At 44.4% G+C, this 23,262-nt stretch overlaps 2 protein-coding genes across 7 annotated transcripts in view; one reads left to right on the top strand and one right to left on the bottom strand.

The window, feature by feature from the left end:
* Positions 1-15,602, bottom strand: part of LOC132527159 (putative UPF0607 protein FLJ37424) — a 28,518-nt gene extending 12,916 nt beyond the window's left edge. For all 4 annotated transcript variants that reach the window (XR_009542889.1, XR_009542888.1, XR_009542886.1 and 1 more), the window contains exons 1-2: positions 15,336-15,602; positions 13,754-13,803 (exon numbers count right to left, since the gene is read on the bottom strand). The gene's annotated coding sequence lies outside the window, so the exon portion shown is untranslated. The remainder of the gene's footprint in view (positions 1-13,753; positions 13,804-15,335) is intronic.
* Positions 15,603-15,750: 148 nt separating this feature from the next.
* The window catches only part of OXSR1 (oxidative stress responsive kinase 1), a 99,585-nt gene continuing 92,073 nt past the window's right edge, over positions 15,751-23,262 (top strand). For all 3 annotated transcript variants that reach the window (XR_009542880.1, XM_060162331.1, XM_060162330.1), the window contains exon 1: positions 15,751-16,101. Coding sequence is in view for 2 of the 3 variants with exons in the window: in XM_060162331.1 (XP_060018314.1) it covers positions 16,032-16,101 (70 nt within the window). In the remaining variant the exon portion in view is untranslated. The remainder of the gene's footprint in view (positions 16,102-23,262) is intronic.

Here is a 23,262-nt window from a genome sequence, read left to right as displayed (position 1 = left end):
GTATATGAGGAAGGCACAGATAACCTCCTTGGTGGGGGGGAAATGGGACCCTGGCCATCCACAGCATGCAGTGTCATCACAAATAAGCAAATTATCACTGGCGGTGGTATAGGATAAAGCACAGGTGGAGGACAAGACATGGGGAGATTCAATCAACTCAAAGTACTTATCATGAACTGGGTACTACCTGGTTCACTGAACCATAAAATTGGAGAGGCATATCAGCCTGCCATTGTGAAATGGTAATGGTATATACTGGGCAGGTCCAAAGGCACAGTGAACTACTGGACTCCTCTTGTATCCAATGCCACTGCCTGATTATATCTCCTTCAATATTCTACCTATGCCCTCAAGGGGAACACATATAAGTTAGTGGAGGAAAAAAACCCACAGGCTTCTTTTACAGATGAATCTACACACGTGCTGGAACCAGCAAGAAGTGGGTAACCGCTGCATCACAGCTGACTCTGGAGTGGCTCCAAAAGCCAGCAATGAAGGGATATTCTCCAGTGGGCAGTACTCTGCTGCAGATCTAACTATGGTACAGAGCTAACTTGACTCACTAATAGGATAGTCAGCTGGTCAGGAATTTAGAAAGAACAAGATTAGAAGATTGGTGACAAGGAGGTCTAGCGGAAAGATGGACTTCTTGCAACACATAGAGTGTAAATCATTCAAGGGCATCTGTTGTAGCTGAGACTCAATAATCGGAAGGACAACAGGACCCAACCTGTGGACATCAGAAGCCCTCTTCCTTAGATTCTCTAGTGCTTGGTCAATAGACCCTTTACAAAGTGGCCATGGTGACAGGGTAAAAGACTGTGTATAGGCTCAACAAGACTTGTCCTCACCAAGCTAATCTGGCTACTGCCACCATTTTCTTTGTGGGATAGATTTTATCTACAAATTCAAAATTTTAATAGCTATAACTCTATGCTGATTATCTACTTCTTTATTTTCTACTTCTTAAATGAGCTTTGACAGTTCATGTTTTTCAATAAATCTAAGTTAAGTTTATTGGCATTAAGTTGTTCACATATTACCCTTTCAGTATCTGCAAAAACTGTAGTGATATCACCTCTTATTGCTATCTGTGTCTTCTCTCCTTTTATCTTAAAAATTAATTAATTTATTTATTTTTGGCTGCGGTGGGTCTTTGTTGCTGCACATGGGCTTTCTTTAGTTGTAGCTAGCCGGGGCTACTCTTTGCTGCGGTATGCAGGCTTCTCATTGCGGTGGGCTTCAGTAGTTGTGGCATGTGGGCCTCAGTAATTGTGGCTCGCGGGCTCTAGAGCGCAGGCTCAGTAGTTGTGGTGCACGGGCTTAGTTGCTCTGCGGCATGTGGGATCTTCCTGCACTAGGGCTCAAACCCGTGTCCACTGCATTGGCAGGCGGATTCTTAACCACTGCACTACCAGGGAAGCCCTCTCCTTTTTTCTTTATCAGTCTGACTAGAGGTTTAAAAATTATATAGATTTTTCTCATAGAATCAATTTTTGGTTTCACTGATTTTCTCTACGGTTTTTTGTTTACTGTTTTACTGATTTCCACTCTGGTCTTTATTATTTCTTTTCTGCTGTTTGAGTTCAAATTACTTTTTTTTTTTCTATTTCTTAAGATGAAAGCTGAGGTCATTCTTTTCTTCAATTAATTAATTAATTTTATTTTTTGGCTGCATTGGGTCTTCGTTGCTGCATGCGGGCTTTCTCTAGTTGCGGCGAGCGGGGTCTACTCTTCGTTGCAGGGCACTGGCTTCTCATTGTGGTGGCTTCCCTTGTTGCAGAGCACGGGCTCTAGGCACATGGGCTTAGTTGCTCTGCGGCATGTGGGATCTTCCGGGACCAGGGCTCGAACCCATGTCCCCTGCAATTGGCAGGCAGATTCTTGACCACTGCACCACCAGGGAAGTCTGAAAGCTGAGGTCATTGATTAGTAACTGTTCTTCTTCTGTAACATAGGCATTACTGCTAGGCATTTCCCTAAGCACTGCTGTTGAATGCCCAAAATGTTTATTCAGAAGCTGTATTAAACCCATAAATGGCACCATTTCCAGGGGGACCGGCCAGACACCTGGTTCTTGGACACCTTTCAACATGTTGGGGAAAGGTTATTTGTAGGAATAGACACATATCATGGGTGTGGATTTGCCTCCCCTGCCTGCAGGATTTCTGCCACCACCACTAGTTTATGGACATGCAAAATACCTTATCCACAGCTGTGATATCTCACATGGCACTGCTCCTATCTTAGGGACACATTCTATGGCAAATAAAGTGTGACAGTGGCACCACACTCAGAATTCCTGGTCTCACCACGTGCCCTACCATCCAGAAAGACCCAGTTAGGTAGAACAGTGGATTGGCCTGGTTAAGTCTCAGTTTAAAAGCCATAAGTCAGCAACCAGTATACAGTGCCATCTCCCCCATAACCAAAATGCAGAGGTTTGGGAAACAAGGGGTAAAGAATGTGGTAACCCTCCTCACTTTTACACCACATGAAACACAGAGGAATTTTTGTGCTTCCCATCTCTGCAACCTTGAGCTCAGTGGGTTTGAAAGTCCTAGCGCTAAAAAGAAGGATGCTTCCGTAGGGGAATACAACCATGGTTTCATTAAATTGGAAGTGGAAACTGACTCCTGACTGATACATATTGTGGCAGAGACTGTCCCCAGAATCTAGCTTCTCTTTATTTCTTTAGGAACAGAACTCCAGAGTTTTAATTGCACATATGGCCACCATGCTTTCCCAGAGTTCTGTGTAGTTAAGGTTGGTAGACTATTGTTCGTAAGACATTTGTTCCATCCCTCCTCTCCTCCCTTCATGGGAGGGGTATACTTCCTACCCCACTGACATTAGGCTTGGGTATAACTTGTGTTGGCCAATGGGATGTTCGCAGACATGATCCAAGCAAAGGCTTTAAATGTGCTTCTGCAGTTGGGTGGGCTAAGGCCTTCATTTTGCCATTCTGACCCTGGATAGGTAAGTGTAAAAGCGAAAGGGCTCAGATCTGTGCAAGGTCACAACCTTGCCCTAAGGCCACCTTCTTTACATAGCTTTTAACCCATATACATGACTTGCAAAGGCCTATGTATGCTGCCATTACCATGAAACTCATCACCATGAGAAGCACAGGCCCTGGGCAGCTTGCTGTTAGCAAGAGGATGAGAGATACATGGAACAGATTTGAACCCAAGCTGCAGCCTGGAGCCAAGACCAGCTGAGTCCAACATAGACCAGCCAAACATCGGCTGATCTGAAGACATGTGAACAAGAAATAGATGCTTACTGTTGTCTACCACTGATATTTTGTGGTTGTTACACAGCATTTTTGTGGCAACAGCTAAATGAGACCTTAGGTCTGGTTAGGTGATTAAGCTACAGGCAATAGGATGTAAGAGAAAGTGATATATGCCTGGACAAAACAATAATTCAAAAAGACACATGTACTCCAATGTTCATAGCAGCACTATTCACAATAGCCAAGACATGGAACCAACCTAAATGTCCACTGACAGAGGAATGGATAAACAAGATGTGGTACACATAGACAATAGAATACTACTCAGCCATAAAAAAGAATGAAATAATGCCATTTGCAGCAACATGGATGGACCAACAGATCATAGTAAGTGAAGTAAGTCAGAAAGAGAAAGACAAATATCATATGACATCACTTATATGTGGAATCTAAAATATGACACAAATGAATCTACAAAACAGAAACAGACTCACAGATATAGAGAACAGACTTGTGGTTGGGAGTTTGGGGTTAGCAGATGCAAACTACTATATATAGAATGAATAAACAACAAGGACCTACTGTATAGCACAGGGAACTATATTCAATATCCTGTAATAAACCATAATAGAAAAGAATATGTGTGTGTGTGTGTGTGTGTGTGTGTGTATATATATATGTATACACACACACACACACACACACACACACACACACACACACACACACACACACACACATATATAACTGAATCACTTTGCCATACACCAGAAACTAACACAACATTGAAAATCAACTATAGGGACTTCCCTGGCGGTCCAGTGATTAAGATTGCTCTCTCAATGCAGGGGGCACAGGTTCGATCCCTGGTCAGGGAACTAAAATCCCACATGATGCATGGTGTGGCCAAAAAAAAAAAAGAAAATCAACTATACTTCAATAAAATAAATTTTTAAAAAAGAGATTTATGCAACTTTTTAATTTTAATATTTATTTTTTATTTACTTTGGCTGTGCTGGGTCTTAGTTGCGGGATCTTTAGTTGTGGTATGCGGACTTCTTAGTTGCGGCATGCACGTGGGATCTAGTTCCCAGGGATTGAATCCAGGCCCCCTACATTGTGAGCATGGAGTCTTACCCACTGGACCACCAGGGAAGTCCCTATATGCAACTTTTAATTCATGACCTTAACAAAATTGTGTGTCCTCTACTTTCCCTACCCACTTCACGCTGCAGCAATGTGGGTGCAGCAGTGCAGTGGTGGGAGCTAGAAGCTCAATGTTGAGGATGGCAGACACAGCATGGGAAGGGCCCGGGACCTTGATTATTGGGTTGAACTATCAGCCCAAAACTGCTTACACTCAGACTTTTACGTACGAGAAAAATAAATTTCTACTTTGGCTATTGTTACAGAAGAATGCTAGCATTCTTAATGCAGTTTGGGTTTTCTGTCACTGGCAACCAAGAGGCCCTAAGTGACAAAACAGGTTTGTTGCAAGCCCCCTGCAGTGCTCATCCAACCACAGTCCCACCATGTCCGCTGATGGTCTCCTCCTTGGCCTGCTGTGGGTCCCGCCCACTTTGCAGATGAACACTGGGCCCATCCATGATCTGCTTCTGTACAAAGGCTCTCATTTCCTGCCCCCACTAGCTGTGAGGGTGGCAGCCAAAGGGCTGGCTTTAACTGGACACTTCATATGCTTGCCCTATAAAGCACAAAAAAGGTTAGAGCAGGGATGCACACTAACTCACCCTGTAACTCAGAGGTGCAAAGACAATGTAGTTTGTTTTCTGTAATCTAATCTTTCCTATAAGCCCCCATCCTGCTGGGCAGGAAAGGGAGATTCGAGCTTGCCGGTAAATATTAAATTATCTGGTTCACACAGTGTCTTTCAGAGTAACCTGGTCTCTCTTAATGCTGCTTCTCAGGTCTCTTTCCCTCCCCCCCTCACCTTGTCAAGAAGGTCTTGGGGTGTGGGAAGGGAGAGGCTCAAATATGACCTCACGGTAGAAGGAAAGCGTTGCCATAGATCATTGTGAGCAGGTCCTTATACTGTCTTCTAGTTCTGCCATGAAATACCTGGCATGATTCCTGAGTTCCTATAATTACCTGCTGAGATGCAGTGGGCCTCATCTGGCCTCTGGAGTGTGATGCCAGCCCTCAGAGCTGAAGTCCATGGTCCCAACCATTTGCCTTCTGCCATAAAGCCCACCTCTGCAGGCCTTTTCATTTCAACTCTCTACACAAGCCTCTACAGCACTTCCGCATGCTTTGATAGGACACAGGGAAGCTTTTGACCTCCTGCAGACCAAGTATAGGCTGTGAGGAACTGGGTATGGTATCCTGGTGTTCACTGGCCTAGACTCTGCCCTCCATCACTGCTACATTATTGTTCCTACAGTATATTGGACATGATGCAAGCCAGCCTTCAGTCTGCCCCAAGCCATACGTGGGGAAGCAGCCCACAAGCCTCTGATGTTCTGAGTTCTTCATATTTCCCTATCTGTCTTGGATGCTTCTACAGTTTCCCCTAGTCAAGATTTGGATGGGTTGGGGAGAATGAATAGGGGGAAAAAAGGATCCTGGAGCATGCCTGCACTGCTTGCTTTCCCTCTTCTGTTTTTCCTGTTTACACACCGGCAGGTAGTGCTACTTTTATTTCCTCTTACTTTTTTCCCCTCATGGTCTGGACATTATGGGTAGATGAGGTTTCATCTCTACAGTATGCAAGGAACATCATGATCTGAGTGAGTAAGGCATGGGTTTTGATAAAAGGGCTGCAGGATAACTGTGAATTGGGGCCCTTCCAAGGACAATTGTATTAATAATCCATCCCTCGAATTTTATCTCTGTTGAAAAACTAAGACCCTTCGCTGGGGTGCTTTGTGCCAGCATCCCAGTTGTAGGTTCTACCCTGCTGCCCTTGGGTCTGCCCACTTCTCTAAATTTTCACTGTGCCAATTCCTTCTCTACCCTTTCTACATCGAGGGGTTGTGGTCCAAAGATCCATTCCTTTCCCCAGGCAGTTTGTGGGCACACTCATCTCCTGGCCATACATTTTCTACAGCCTGGTTACTTAATATCGAAGTATGCCATGTTTGTAGGTGCCAATGCATACTTACATGCTTCACCAGGACCTTCCAAGGGGTCCTTGGCACTCCAAACTTGCTTCCTTCCTGGGTCTCCCTGCCAGGTGAAGTGTTAATAACACACTATACACACCATGTGTACATACGTTAACAGGTGAAATTACCCAACTCCATATTGAGAAAGGTTTTCTCCAGACGCAACAGCTTTACTTTCTGATGACAACCTTGGTGCTTGTGCAATATGGAGTTAGTTCCTCTTTGTTTTCCTGCTTTCAGTCTGTGTCCCAAGGCTTGTCAAGTGCATAAGAAGACCCAATACAGCACCGACTATTCTATAATAGTTACCACAAAGCTACCAAATGTTTAAAATTAATTATTTTCTCTCTAGGATTTGGGTGAGTTAAAACTAAGTGAGAACAAGTTACCCGCCCCCCACAAGACTGAAGCAGAAGAATCTGATAACAGTAGGATAACACCTTCTGTGTGCTGGATGGGGTGGACGGAGCCTAAGACTCTGCTCTATGGTCATGGAGAGCCCTCCCTCTGTCACGGTCCACTGCCATTCACCAGGGAAGTAACATCAGTTCCAGGGCCCAGGTCTCTTTGGATGATGGAAGACAATCCCATCTTTAGGCAGACTGCTCACAGCTATGCACCTGGAGAAGAGTTCATAAATGTAGGCGCACTGCAATTGATAGGGAACTTTTGTCCACATTTCTCGATGTCCTGATACTTCCAACTCAATGTCCAGTCAGGCAGGGGCGTCTCTAATTTTGGTACACCTGAACCCCAAATTCACTCATTTAGGTTGGGTGCTGAAGGCAAACAAGGCTTTACAATCCACTGAGAATCAAAGAGAAAGCCTTCATTTCCTTCCCCAGACACTGCAATAAGAAATTAGACAGTGCTGGGACTTCCCTGGTGGCACAGTGGTTAAGAATCCACCTGCTAATCAGGGAACATGGGTTCAATCCCTGGTCTGGGAAGATCCCACATGCTGTGGAGCAACTAAGCCCATGCACCACAACTATTGAGCCTGTGCTCTAGAGCCTGTGAGCCACAACTCCTGAGCCTGCATGCCACAACTACTGAAGTCCGCCAGCCTAGAGCCCGTGCTCCGCAGCAAGAGAAGCCACCACAATGAGAAGCCCACGCACCGCAATGAAGAATAGCCTCTGCTCGCCGCAACTAGAGAAAGCCTGTGCGCAGCAACAAAGACCCAATGCAGCCAAAAAAAAAAAAGAAAAAGAAACAAAGAAAGAAAGAAATTAGGCAGTGCTATGGGCAGCAACGATGCAGCAGTGGTATGGTGTGAATGACATCATGCAGATGGCGGCTGAAACCGGTTTTTCCTGAGCAAGTGGACTTGAGTCAGACACACTGTTGCTCAACCTCCACCTCCCTAATGCTTTCTTACTCTAGTCCCACCAACTAATAAGTAACAGCTATCAGTTACCGAGCGCTTACAAGCCAGGTGCTGTGCTAAGCATTTCCAAGAACTTCTGGAGGAAAGTTTCTTAACCTTTCTGAGTTTGTTTCCTCAGCTGTAAAACTGGCATAAAAACCTCACAAGGCTATTTTACTGACTGCATGAGGTACCTATTTATATCCCTTAGCACAGTTAAATCTAATTGTTGCTATGAAGATTTTATTGGGCTTTTTATCTGAATTTATATTAATTTAATGAACCTAGGCATTAAATTCCATGCTGTCTGAATCTATCCAGTTCCTGAGTTCAGAGAGTGAGGTACACCAAGTTATCAGAAGATAAATGTGAGTATTCAGTTCCTGAGTTTAGTTAGTGAGAGATACCTGCATTTTTGAATGTTTTTATAAACTACTGCTGTGCCTCGGAGATTCTGATACCCCTGCCTAAGGCTGAGAATTGAATGGTATATACATTCTTGCAAATTTTCCTAAAAAGGAGAGAAATGCAGCTCTTTATACATTTCTAGACTGTCATCATGCTGGCATGGCTTAAGGTGGGCAAATAACCAACACCACCAAACCCAAAACTCCAAGAAAGTCCTTTACTTCCTACTGACTGATAGGATATCTGCCACCCCTCATGGGTGATCCACAACCCAATTTGAAATACAGAATACTCACAAAAAGAGAAGACTATGGTTACCTGGCAGCACAGGTTAAGTGCCCGGAAATGGTCTGGGTGAGGTAGTATGTATACATGACTTCCCTCAGGGCTGGAACAATCTCAGAAAAAGCATTCCAAGTAGGGAGGAGGGGAGGGCTGACCATCAGCTGAACCTGGCAGAGCCAGTAAGACTTGGACAGGTGGAGAAGAAAAGTGGCATTCCTGGAAGGAGGAAAGGCCTGAAAAGAGGCAGACAAAATGAAACCAGGTTGAAGAGAGTGTTGGACGTTCCCTCAGCTTGAAAGAAGGGATGGGCAGACTGCGGGGTACCATAAATATTATTACTGCCCGAGCCATGACAAACCAAACTTAAAATTATGAAATATACCTTAAAAGAACACATAAACATATAGGAATAGTTGAGCACTTGTGTACTCATCACCAGGTTAAGAAATAGCACACTCGGACTTCCCTGGTGGCACAGTGGTTAAGAATCCGCCTGCCAATTCAGGCAACATGGGTTCGAGCCCTGGTCTCGGAAGATCCCACATGACGCTGAGCAACTAAGCCCCGTGTGCCACAACTACTGAGCCTGCACTCTAGAGCCCACAAGCCACAACTACTGAAGCCCACATACCACAACTACTGCAGCCCGTGCTCCTAGAGCCGTGCTCTGCAACGAGAAGCCACCACAATGAGAAGCCTGCTTACTGCAACTAGAGAAAGCCCATGTGCAGCAACAAAGACCCAAGGCAGCCAAAAATATATTAAAAAAAAAAAAGAAATAGCACACTACCTGAATCTTGGAAGTCTTCTGTGTGCCCTATCCTGGTTGCATCCCTTTCCTTTCCCCTAGAGTTAATCACCAAACTGATTGTTGTTTCCTTGCCCTTCTTATTCAATTGTGCCTACTTCTGACCTTTTTGTGAGTTCCCTTTTTGTGAGAGAATGTCCAACACTCTGTTCAACCTGGTTTCACTGTGCCTGCCTTTGTTCAGGCCTTTCCTCCTTCCAGGAATGCCACTTTTCTTCTGCTCCACCCATCCAAGTCTTACTGGCTCTGCCAGGTTCAGCTGACGGTCAGTCCTCCCCTCCTCCCTACTTGGAATGCTTTTTGTGAGATTGTTCCAACCCTGAGGGAAGTCATGTACACTTACAGTCACACTTGTAAGTATTCTTCTGTTACTTTGTTGCTATCATCATTGTTCTGAGATTTAGTCAAGTTACTTTATGTAGCTGCATAAATACCTTTCCACATAAAGTATCCACTGTATAATTATCTTTACATTCTATTTGGGTGCTTTCCTTTATTTATTTAGCTATTACAAAACATGCTGATATAGATGTTCCTGTGTATATTACTTGGAACACATGTACAAGAGGTTATTAATATATATATATACTTAAGAGTGGAATTGCTGGGCTATAGGGGAAGCACAGGTTCTATTTTACTACATAATAACAACCTGCTTTTTCCAAAGAGGTCACAGCAATTGACATTCCAACTAGCAGAGGATGAGAGTTTCTGTTGCTCTTCATCTTAGTATTTTCTGGCTTTAAAATTTTGCCTATCTGGTGAGAGTGAAATGGAATCTCATTTTAGTTTTAATTTACATTATCTTTATTAATGAAGCTGGGGTTTATGGGCCTCCAAAATATTTTTGTGAAATTGATCTTAATGAATTTCTTTAGAGAATTTACATTGTTAGTGTTACACAATATTGGAATATTTTCTCCTTATAGTTCAAACAGTACACAAAAAGCAAATGTGTATTGCACCTCCACCCATCTCCCAGACCTTATTCCATATATTTATATACATATATGTTATAGGTTGAATGTTTGTGTCTCTCCCAAATTCATATGTTGAAATCCTAGCCATCAATGTGATAATATTAGGAGGTGGGGCTTTTGGGAGGTAAATAGGTCATGAGGGTGGCACCCTCAGGAATGGGATTAGTGCCTTTATAAGCAGAGACATGAGAGCTTGCTCCTGCCCTCTGCCATATAAGAATACAATCAGGAGATGGCTGTCTTTAAATCAGGACGCAGGCCTTCACCAGACATCAGATCTGCCAGCATCCTGATCTTTGACTTCCCATGCCCCAGAACTGTGAGAAAAAATATTTGTTTTAAGCAACCCAGTCTATGGTAATTTGTTATAGTAGTCCAAACTAAGTCAATGCAGAAATTTATCTATAACTTGCTTGTTTACCTTAATTACAGATCACTCCATTCCAGTATGTACAGATATACTTCATTCTAACTGCTATGTAATATTTCACAGCACAGATGAACCAGAATTTCACCGGTCTCCCCTTCTTAATTTTTTTTGAACAGGTAATATTTGGATTTATAAAGTCCAAAATGTACAAAAGAGTATATCCCTCCTATTCCTCTTCCTCAATAAGTCAGTAGCTCTGGCCTGGCCGCAACCAAATTTACCAATTGTGGCAGAGATCGCCTAGATGTTGACTAATCCCGTTTCTTCTTCCTGGACACAGAAGAAGCCATGTCCCAGTTTCCTTGACTTCAGTTCTGACCAACACAACCTGGGAAGAAGTAACAAACACAACTTCCAGTGTTGGCCAGCTTTTGTAGTGTTCTCCCTCTCAGCTAACCAGCTGGCTGAATGCAGAGGGTCCAGCAGAAGACTCTAAGGAGATCCTAGAAGATGGTGGTGCCACAAGATGGAAGGAGCCAAAATCTAATTCTCTGCTTGGAGGAAAGGCACCAAGGACATATGTATTGGACTATATGTGTGTGAGAAATAAGCTTTTGGGTTAAACCAGCCAGTTTAGTTTAGTTTTGGGTTGTTACTTCAGCTAGCATTAACACACAAATTTCTTATTTATCCTGAGATGTTCTACATAATATATACAAGCAATTACCAATCCTCTATCAATGGACACCTGTATCCAAGGTTGTTTCCAGTTTTCCCCTATTACAATAATGTTACAATAAACATCCTAATGAAGGAGGTTTCTAGACATATTAAACCTTTAAGAGAGTGTTTGAAAAGTAGCAGGCACCTAGGCACCTGCTCCACCTCAGTCAGGTATTTCCCATCTTTTGCTCAATTCAACTTGAGATCATCAAGTTGGCATGGTGCCAGCCTGAGAGAACCTGAAGCTACTCTCTGGCCCAGAACCCAGCTTGATGCTGAGACTCTACTTTCTGCATGGACTGATTTTTCTTTTCCTACAATAACCTCTCATCTACCTATTTCTTACAGGCTCTGAGCCCCTGTCACCTTGGACGTTCATTCCCTGGGTTTGCCAAGATGTCAGCTTCTCCCCAGGCTCCAGACTCCTAGCTTGTGCATGTCTTCTCTACTCGCAAACTCCATCGATTTTTAATCAACACCATGCCTGAATACGTGCCTGTACAGGGACCATTCTAGGCATATAGGCGGGAAGCACACCTATGTGAGGAATGGGTGTTATCCCTTCTCACAAGAGGTGACTTTATACTACATATGACGTGTGATACTGGAGAGAAGGGGGTGGCGGGGGGGAGACAGATTCCAGCAGTTTACAGTTGGTCCTGGCGCTGATGTGGAACTGCTGAGAATATCAGCTTAGGACAGAGACATAAACTTGTGCTTTTCTTTATATTCAGGTTTCTCACAAAAGGTACATATTAATTTATAGACTTCAACTCTCTTTCTTTAATGGAGCCTATAAAACTTGAATTAAAGCTGTAATTATCACTTCAACACATCATTAGTCTTGAAATCAGTCCTTTTTCCTCTACCCTGCAGGTGCTAAAAGCAAAACACAATGCAGGTAAGTTGCTTAAAGGCAACAGAGAAAGAAGAGGAAGCATGAATATACTTTCCCTCCCAGCTTTTCAGCCCAGACAATGATTCTCAACTTCTGGGTTTACACACTGTAGTAGATGCTGTCTATACCCGTACATATCCTTTGGGCCTTCTCTGACGTTTGGTTTCAGAGAGTTCTAGTACGTGAGGAGGACTGTCTGTGTCTCTTGCTTGAGTGCATTCTCTGACTTTAGGAGCATGCTTTTCCCAGCACTGAGCTGGGCGGAAGTGCAGGAGCATTAACAATAAAGAGGAAAAGGAGTTGGTGGGCAAATACCTCAGCTTCCTTGCCTGTTGGTGGGGCAATTCCAAGGTGCGTTCCAGTTTCTCAAATAGCCACGGTCTCCCCTCATTAACATACCCTTGAATGACTTTCCTTCCTTTCCTGTCTCACCTCACCACTCCTTCAGAATGCCTCTTGAGGTCACCTCCTAAATAAACTATTTGCATCCAAATCTTTTCTGAGTCTGACTTTGGGAGGAACCCAAAAGAAGACAAGGACTCCTTTGAAAATGTGAGGAAAAACAAGGTCCCACTCTTCAGGAAAGTATGTCATACTTTCAAGAAACCTAGGTAAGATTTGGTTAAATTTTGGTATTAGGGCAAGGGTTCAGAATCACCTTAACCCCCTTTTCCCCCATCCCCCAAAAGATTACTGAGGGAGCCATATACAAGGACCAGAGGCCTAAGAGGAATGAAATTATTACTTCAATAGCTTCGAAAGTGCCTAAAACCCCGTTGTAACCTGTTTAGAACACACTGTGCATGGCTGGCTCCCTCGCAGTTTTCTCATAGAGGTTTTCTCCAAACTCCCTAACTACTGTCCGTCACAGTATACTCGCCTTTTCCTGCTTGATGCTTTGTAACATAATTCCTCATCTATGTATTTGCTGAGTTGTTTACTCTTCCTCTATTAGGCTATAGCTCCATGAAAACAGGAACTAAGTTACTTTGTTTACCACTGTACACCCAGTGTTTATGACAGTGCTATCACATGGAAGATACTCCATAAGCTGAGAAAGAAATTGAGGTTTCGGCTTCTGGTCTCAAACAGCCACCAATTCTTTGCTCATTAAAAACATGGGAACTTCATGACCATCAGCCACATGGAGAAAGCCCAGGAGACAGGGGAAATAAAATGACCAGATCTGCAGAGCAGGTTCTGGCTCAACTAAACCATCAAGCTTTGTGCATTGGAGGAAGTAGAAAAGAACCCATCAACGAATGTATAGTGGCCCTGACCACCAAGAATGTGGGTCAATTAACATCGTGAATTTTCATTATTAGGTCAGTAGCTCCTTTTCACTGGGGAAGGAGAAGAGAGAAAGGAGGAAGGTGGCCAGATTTCTCCCTGAAGTACATACTATTCTGCACACAATTTCAAAGGAGTAAAAACAACACAGACTTTCTGAAGGTTGTTCATGGTCCACACAGGCCAATAAATCCAGGTTAAGAATTTCCGGTTTATGGATCTTTCTATTGGTACAAACCTTGACATCTCTAATCCTTACCATCAGCGTTAGCTCCTCTCTGATAGATTTGATCCCCATCCCTCTTCTCCCTGCAAAACGAAAAAGGCAACACGTGGCAGTAAAGAAGGTATCAGTAGTTAACAGCTGAAACCAATCTCTATAGCAAGGCCTGTGCTATGCTTCCAAACTTGGGAACTCTGGCACCTCTGCTGTGACTGAAATAGTCTAGCTTCTCAATTTCCACCTGTTGATAACATGTTAACTGTGCAGGGTCTCCTCCTCCATGAAACATTCTCCAATCCCACCAAGCAGGTGGAAACGCGCTAACAGCTTCATTGCTGCAGCTCCTAGTTGACTGCTTTTGTTTTTTTGTTTTTTTTTTGTTGTTGTTGTTGCGGTATGCAAGCATGTGGGATCTTCCTGGACCGGGGCATGAACCCGTGTCCCTGCATCGGCAGGCGGACTCTCAATCACTGCGCCACCAGGGAAGCCCGACTGCTTTTGTTTTTTTCATAAATTTATTTTATTTATTTATTTTTGGCTGTGTTGGGTCTTTGTTGCTGTGCACGGGCTCTCTCTAGTTGTGGCGAGCAAGGGCTACTCCTCGTTACAGTGCACGGGCTTCTCATTGCGGTGGCTTCTCTTGTTGTGGAGCACGGGCTCTAGGTGCGTGGGCTTCCATAGTTGTGGCACACGGGCTCAGGAGTTGTGGCTCGCGGGCTCTAGAGCGCAGGCTCATCAGTTGTGGAGCATGGGCTCAGTTGCTCCGCGGCATGTGGGATCTTCCCGAACCAGGGATCGAACCCATGTCCCCTGCATTGGTAGGCAGATTCTTAACCACCACGCCAGCAGGGAAGTCCCACTGCTTTGGTTTTGTAGTCAGTGGATTTCCTGCACAGGGCTTCCAGTGCCTGGCATGGCCTGGGTGAAGGTCTCTTTCATAAGGACTACTACTGGTTTAAAGACATCCAACTGAGAAGAGCTTCACACCTAGGCCAATCCACGTCAGTACTCTTTATTCCATTTTACCAAGTATGTTCAATTTCACCTCGTTAATTTCTCCAACGGCCGTAAGTGGTCAACCTGTGAAAACTCAAGTTCAATGAGGTCACACAAAAGTCAAGGCCTCTGAAACGACCTCAAATCTCCTGGGCCAAACCTCACTTGTTTAATGGCCCCAGCCGCCTCTGGGGAAAAATTCCAACCTTCCGAGGCCCCAAGACAGGTGCTCATTTAAGCTCCAGACCCAAAGTTGAGTATGGACAGAACACCCTAACCATTAAGGTTACTGAGAAGGCCGCGATGGGCGCTGCAGATAGAACTTCCGCCTAGAGAAAGTGTCGTCACGGGGCGAGCTTCCGGTTCCCCTGTCTCGTGGCCGAAGGCCTTTTATCCCACTTGGCAGTTGTCCACCCCACCCAGCTGCTCCCTCGGGTTTCTCCACACCCTGCGGAGCCGTTTGCACGTCTCGAGGGTGTGACGGTTACACCGCGACGTCTTTTGGGAGAACTGTGCAAACCAAGAGGCATAACCGCCACCTTGAAGGACTGGAGCCCTGTCGGAGCACGGCGCTCAGAGCGCCTGCTGGCGGGACTAATTTATGACTGACGTCCACACTCACCTATTGCCTTTCTGATTCCTTCTCAAATAAGCCAATGAATGCGACAGCGGAGACGGCAACGTGCCCCCGCCGCCAGAAGTGGCTCCGCCCCCTCCACTAAGCCGCCGTTTGGTTGCCATACTCAGTGTGGCTACCGCTTCTGCTACTTTAGGCTCTTCTCTGGCTTTCCGATGCCCTTGTTGAACTCCTTTCAAAGCATTTCTTCCCTTCTATTGTCAACTTCCTCCTCCTCGGGCTTCTCACTTGCTCGCTGCTCATCCAGCCACACTTGAAATGGCGGCTGGAGGCGGGGCCGAGGCGGGGCGTGCCCGGCGCGGTGACGTCAGCGCGCTGCGTGTCGGCAGGTGGAGGGAGAAGGGAAAGTTTGGCCCGTGCGTGGGGCTGGGGTGGAGGGCGGGACAGAGGGGCTGGGCCGAGGCGAAGCTCCTGTAGCTGCTGCCACGGAGGCCGAGGCCGGGACCTGGGCCGGGCAGGGGAGTGCCGGCCGCGGAGGAGCAGGAGGCGAGGTCCGCGGGTGCTTCGAGCCCCCCGCTGCTCTGCCGCGCGGCCACCCGGCGCCAGGCGCCGTCGACCCGTGGCTGTTCCAGAGGCGGTTGGTGGGGGCGCGGCGGCAGCGGTTGGGGGTGGGGAGAGGCGCGGCGAGGAGAAGAGGGAGGTCAGCGAGTTTGAGGGAGGGCTGAGTGCCGTGCCGCCGTCATGTCCGAGGACTCCAGCGCCCTTCCTTGGTCCATCAACAGGGACGATTACGAGCTGCAGGAGGTGATAGGTGAGAGCTGGCGCCGCGGAAGGGGGAGGCGCCGCGCTGGATGGCGGGTGGCACGCGGGAACGAGGGGACCCACGGGAGCTCGGAGAGCGCAGGGCTCCCAGATATTCGTGGGCGCTCGAGTGGCCCGGGGGTTGGTAGGGAGCGTGGGTGAGGCTCCAGGTTTGTGCAGCGCGTGCAAGGCATGGAGGGGATTTTGAGTGGCGCGCCTGTGCGGCGCGGTGGGGTGGGGTTTGAGAGGCTCACCAGAGATTTGTGTAGTGACAGATGTTTGAACCTGAGAGACATGTGTCTGAGAGAGAAAGAAAAGTGAAGGTATGGGACAGGCCTTTACGAGGCGGTGCGAGAAATGGGGTATTGCAGTTGGGGGCACGGCTAGCTATTCGGGGGTTGATGGGTTAGGGTGCTTTTGTTCACTCCCGCATCCGTGCGAGAACCCGCACGAAGTGCCAGGCGTTGCTGCGGTAGAGCTGGGGATCCTCTCCAGATGAAGCTGCAGGTACCGCACTGAGCGATGTAGACACAACTTACGACTGCTTGGAATTGACTTTCTAGTCAGGGAGGTAGATAGTAAATAAGTAGGTAAATAAAAAGAATTATAGGTTTTGGCAAGTGCTAGGAAGGGAATAAACAAGATGTTCTGATAGAGGATAACGTGGAGACCTAGTTGGGGCAATTTCAAGGAAGATGCTTTTTCTGAGGCGTTTACATGTAAGTTGAGCACTGAAGGATGAGAGAGTCTTAAGAGCCTAGGGAAATTTTTTCCCGACTGAGGGATGAGGAAATGCAAAGGCTCCTGAGGAGGGAAAGAGCTTGGTGTGTTTTAGGACCTGAAAGAAGACTGGTAAGGTTAGAAAGGTAAGGGAGAAGCCAGATTTTAGGGATCTTCTCAGCCAAGGAAAGGATTTTGGAATTTTATTTTAAGTGTTATTGGAGGGCTTCAAGCAAAGACATGAAACAATCCGATGGACCTGGCTATTGTGTTTGGAATGGATTTGAAGGGGGTCTGGGAATACCAGTTGGCAGAGACCAAAACTTGCACAAACATGGATTGTAATTCTCACAGAGGCACAGTGATTGGGGGAGGGTGGGGACTGGGGATGAGGGGAGTATTTGTTAGACAACAATAATCTAGTGATTTTAGAAATCAAAAGGGGGTGGGTTTAGCTAAACAGAAGCTCAATCCAACAGACACGAGCAGACCCTTGTGTGTTGGAGGAAGGAGATTGTCTGCTTTGCCAGATCAGCATCCAGTCCTAAATTAGTTTTATAACAAAGAGTGGCTGAAAACTCCTTAGCTGTCTTGGCGGGGTGGGGGGTGGTGGCAGGGTGGGTAGTGTTTATTGCACCGTGTAGGTGTTTAGAGAAACTTTGTCACATTTCTTTTTTTCACTTTACTTCTTGTTTCAAAACAAATCTGGCCTAATTTTTATCTGAAAGACAGCACATCTTTTTCCTTAAGCCACTTCATGGATCTTTACTACATGCTGGGTCTTTGATGTATACTGGTTGGTTCTAAAGACAGCTAGCTAGGTCTCTGTCTTGATTGATTGCTTCTGAGTCCCTCAATCAGAGTTTCTTATTGAAAAAAGGGATTAAGTGGGAAATTCCAAAATGATGTCTAAAAAGTAAGGAAAGGGGGTCCTTATCATTTTAGAAAAGGAATTTTGATTTTCTTTCTGGTAAGTTGTACATCTTTCTAGGGTGAAGAGGAGGGTTGTAGTTGTTCCGAATGCCCTTGCTATTATGATTGCACAAGGCTCTAGAGCTTTAGAAACTTGTTAATTTGGTGTCCTCAGACCAATAAGGTGTCTGTGAGTGAGCAAAAGGGAGGCTCAGGCCTCTGGGTTAGGGTTAGTCTTCATCTTATTCTCAAAGTGGTCTGTGGATAAAAAGTTAACTCCAATGTGATTTGACCACCTTATTTTTAAAAGCAATTTTACTCTGAGGTATAATTTCACCCAGTTTTTAGTATAAAATTCACCCATTTTTAAATATAAAATTAAATTATTTTTAGTAAATTTATTGTGTTGTGCACCAATCAGCATAATACAGTTTTAGAATATGTTCATCACCCCAGTGAGATCCCTTGTGCCTGTTTACAGTTAATCCCTGTTCCTACCCCCAGTTTCAGGCAACTGCAAATCTACTTTCTGTCTCCATAGATTTGCCTTTTCTGGACATTTCATATAAATGGGATCGTGTAATATGCAGTTTTTTTTGTTTGGCTTCATTCACGTAGCATAATGTTTTTTCATTTTTAAAAGCAATTTATATACCATAAAATCCACCTGTTTTAAGTTTACAGTACTATAGTTTTTTAGTAAATTTACAGAGTTGTTCAGTCATCACCACAATCCAATTTTAGAACATTTCCATCATTCCAGAAAGATGCCTCATGTACATTTGCAGTCACTCCCTGCCGTAGGCAACCACAGATCTACTTTCTGTCTCTATAGATTTGTCTTTTCTGGAAATTTCATATAAATGTGATCATATAATATGTGATCTTTTGTGTTTGGTTTCTTTTACTTTGTGTAATGTTTTTTGAGGTTCATCCATGTTGTAGCCTGTATTAGTACATTATTCCTTTTCATTGGACACCACTTGATGGACATTGGGTTTCTTCTGCTTTTTGCCTATTTGGAATAATGTTTCTATGAGCATTTACATCAAATCTTCATGTGACCATGGTTCATTTTTCTTGAGTGGAATTGCTGGGTCATATAGTAGATTTATGTTTAACATTTTAAGAAATGGACAGACTTTCAAAGTGACTGTACCATTTTACATTCCCATCAGCCATGTATGAGGGTCCCTATTTCTTTACATTTTTGCCAGCATTTGTTGTCTGTCTTTGATTATAGCCATCCTAGTGGATGTGAAGTGGTATTTGATCATGGTTTTGTTTTACATTTCTGTAATAACTAATAATAGAGAGTATCTTTTTTTTTTAACATCTCTATTGGGGTATAATTGCTTTACAATGGTGTGTTAGTTTCTGCTTTATAACAAAGTGAATCAGTTATACGTATACATATGTTCCCATATCTCTTCCCAATAGAGAGTATCTTTTCATGTGCTTATTTATTAGCTTTTCATATCTATTCTTTGGTAAAATGTCTATTCAAATTTTTTTCCCATTTGGGTTGCCCATTGGGGTGTTTTCTTCTCACTGAGTTATAGAGATGTGTGTGAGGGTGTGTATTCATTTCTGGATATGAGTCCTTCACCTGATATATGATTTCAAATATTTACTCTCAGTCTTTTTTGGGGGGGCGGGGGGGGCGTGCCACAGCTTGCGGGATCTTAGTTCCCCGACCAGGGATCTAACCCGCGCCCCCTGTAATGGAAGTGCAGAGTCTTAACCGCTGGACCACCAGGGAAGTCCTGAGAAATCTTTAGTAACCCAACATCACAAAGATTTTTTTTCCTATGTTTTCTTCTGTTATAGTTTAGCTCTTAAATTTAGTCCTCTGATATATTTTGAGTTAAGTTTTCTGTAAGGTGTGAGGTAAGGTGAACCATCTTGTTTTACAGATGAAGACACTGAGACATAGGAAGGTAAAATGACCTGTCTAAAGTCAGAGCTAGTTATGGGCAGAGCTAGTACTGGTGTCCAACTGTCGCCTAATCCAGGATCCTTATTTCTGCATCTGCATTTGATTGGTTTTTGGAAGTATCTGAAGATGGTGGTCATAATCTCACCTTTTTTTTTTTGCGGTACACGGGCCTCTCACTGTTGTGGCCTCTCCGGTTGCGGAGCACAGGCTCCAGACGCGCAGGCTCAGTGGCCATGGCTCATGGGCCCAGCCGCTCCACGGCATGTGGGATCTTCCCGGACCGGGGCACGAACCCGTGTCCCCTGCATTGGCAGGCGGACTCTCAACCACTGCGCCACCAGGGAAGCCCCATAATCTCACCTTTTAAAGGAAATATCCTTACAATGAAAAAAAACTGATCGGAGCAGATATTTTGTAGATAACCCTTTTAGATATAGTTAGATTTATTCTCTTTTGTGTATCCTATTTTGTCATTTTTTTTAATGTTCTCTCTCTCTCATTAATAAGTTCCTGAAAGTTCTTAATGTACTTCCACCCCACTCCTCACACACTCTCTCTCACCCCATCTTCTCAAGAGGGAGGAAAAAAAGTTTTTCCTTGAACTACAGCCTAGTACAAGTAGCAAGGCTCAGTAAAGCAGTGCATGCTTATTCTAACTTTGCTTCCATGCCAAAATGTTTGGAATACAGTATTTTGTAATAAGCTGTAAGTAGCTTTCCAAATGAATCTTTGTAATTTCTTCAGATTATACTTATTTTTTTTCAGGAAACAAATGGTTGAAGTCTGGGCAAAAAAAGCTTGGGGGAATCTTTTTGAATTTTCTGTTTCCAAGGGATTGTATTTTAAGGAAATGGTATAATGCTGTCTCCTTTCTGGTCAAAGCACATACAGTTATTTGAACTATATATCTTTTTCACATGTGCTACTTAGGACTGTATTTGGGGTTAGTTTCTCGCATGGTTTTATTCTCTCTTTTTCTGGCAAAATCTTATAGAGAAGAGAAAATTCCCTTCCTAGAACATGATAAAAGCATACAAGTTGGGAATTCAAAGGACTTCCTTTTAAGGCTTCCCTGGTGGCGCAGTGGTTGAGAGTCCGCCTTCCGATGCAGGGGACACGGGTTCGTGCCCCGGTCCGGGAAGATCCCACATGCCGCGGAGCGGCTGGGCCCGTGAGCCATGGCCGCTGAGCCTGTGCGTCCGGAGCCTGTGCTCCGCAACGGGAGAGGCCGTAACAGTGAGAGGCCCGCGTACCGCCAAAAAAAAACGGACTTCCTTTTAGAGAATTGTATCATCTTAAGCATGCTTTGGCAAAGGTTTGAACTTTAAGTATGATTACTTGTAAAAGATGTAGTATTGGTCTCACTATTAATCATTTATCTTTTCAGTGTTTTTGAGCTCCTTCCTAACCCCTACTATTGCATTAGCACTTCTGACCAGGTGTTGTACTGTATTTGACGTGTGTTGAAGCAACTGTAATAGTATGGGCTTTGGGGTTAGACCGACCTGGATTCAAATCCTGGCGTTAGCTCTTCCTACCTATCTGATCTGGGGCAATTTATATAACTGTTTTAGTGTCAGTTTTTTGTCTGTAAAATGGGAATAATGGTACCCATGTCCTTGGGGCTATTGTGCAGGTTGTTGTTGTAGTTGTTTGCAGGAAGCTTTTAGCTTGTATTCATTACTTCATACAATCTCTTTGTTATCTCTTTCTTTTTTTCTTCTTTTTCTGTTTCCTAATTTTTGGTACTGCCATAAAATGTGAAATACATGATTTGAAATCTTGTAACACTTGTAATCTTGTAATGCTTTGAATCTGTTGTAATGTTTATTGGACCATCACTGCATCTTTTTTTTTTCTTACTTCCAGATCTTATTCAGGTTTAGATGGATTTAAGGATTTATGCTGGACATGGTAGTATAGCAGTGTAAGGCCCTGCCACCTGTTTTATTACCCACGACACAATATAGTGGCAAAGTGGGAAACCAGTCTGTCAAGGGCTGTGCCATGTGGCTTTTGTTATCATGCATTTTTTTTTTTTTTTTTTTGCGGTATGCGGGCCTCTCACTGTTGTGGCCTCTCCCATTGCGGAGCACAGGCTCTGGACGCGCAGGCTCAGCTGCCATGGCTCACGGGCCTAGCCGCTCCACGGCATGTGGGATCTTCCCGGACCGGGGCACGAACCCGTGTCCCCTGCATCGGCAGGCGGACTCTCAACCGCTGCGCCACCAGGGAAGCCCATTTTGGTTTTTGTTTGTTTGTTTTGGTTTTTGTTTTACTTTTTATTTATTTTTTGGCTGTGTTGGGTCTTCATTGCTGCATGCGGGTTTTCTCTAGTTGCGGCGAGCTGGGGCTACTCTTCTTTGCAGTGCACGGGCTTCTCATTGCAGTGGCTTTTCTTGTTGGGGAGCATGGGCTGTAGGTGCACGGGCCCAGTAGTTGTGACTCACAGGCTCTAGAGCGCAGGCTCAGTAGTTGTGGCGCATGGGCTTAGTTGCTCTGCGGCATGTGGGATCTTCCTGGACCAGGGATCAAACCCATGTCCCCTGCATTGGCAGGCAGATTCTTAACCACTGTGCCACCAGGGAAGTCCAGTGTTACCATGCATTTTTAAAAGTCTCAAATATTTACTGTTTACCTCAGCCTAGGTTTAGAAAATTGTTCTTTAAGATCTGTTTTTAGTAAGGTGTGATTCACCTACCTTTGATACTGTGGTGAAGGCAGCCTACTAGCTTTATTCTCTACTTTCCCTACCCTTTTAAATTTTCATTAGTTGTTCACTAACTACACATTTGATGTCTAAAGTATTGGTTTCCAAATACAGATTCCAGGATCCCACCTCTAGCTCTTCCATAAATGTGAAAGCCGTTATTTTCTATTGGTAGAGTGATGCTTAATGGTTAGTGTATTTTCTCCCCCTGATTGGAAGACTTAACTATGATAACATTTTCAATAAGGCCAGCATTGGGCCAACAACCTCATAGGGTTGTATCAAATAGGGATTGCATTTGGCTGCATGTAATGGAAAACAAATAATAGTGGCTTAATAAAATACTTTTTTGCTCCCTTTATATGACACGAAAACTGGAGTGGCAGCCTAGGTGCCATTAGGCACCCAGGCTCGTAGTTTTTCACTCCACTTAGCACTTTGACTTGCATTCTCATAGTTTCAAGACAGTTGTTCCACCCCTAGCCTTGTGCTTGTGTTCCAGGCCAGAAGAATATGGTAAAAGGACAAAGTCACATGACAACTCAACTGGCTCCCTTTCAAAGAGCTTTCTTTCCTGGAAGCCTTACTCAGTGATACATTTCTATTTTATTGGACAGAACTGTGTCATTTGGCCGTTTGCAAATGAAATGAAACTTTTTATCCAAGCACGTTATTATTTAAAGCAAAATAGGTAAAAATTCTCTTATTAAAGAAGGGAAAACTGTATGTTGGCTAGGCAACTAAAAATGTTGGCCTCGGGTTTTTTTATTTTAATTAAAATAGTTAAATAAGACACTGCAAGTAAATAATTTAACCTGACACATAAATAATCAGTTAATGTTAGCTTTAAAGAGTCAGTTGCCTACCAATTAAGAGTATGGTGTTGAAAC

This window comes from Lagenorhynchus albirostris, chromosome 10, assembly GCF_949774975.1.
Source record: "Lagenorhynchus albirostris chromosome 10, mLagAlb1.1, whole genome shotgun sequence".
NCBI lineage: Eukaryota > Metazoa > Chordata > Mammalia > Artiodactyla > Delphinidae > Lagenorhynchus > Lagenorhynchus albirostris.
The sequence above is the reverse complement of the archived record's forward strand: the minus strand, read 5'-3'. Positions and strand labels throughout refer to the sequence as shown.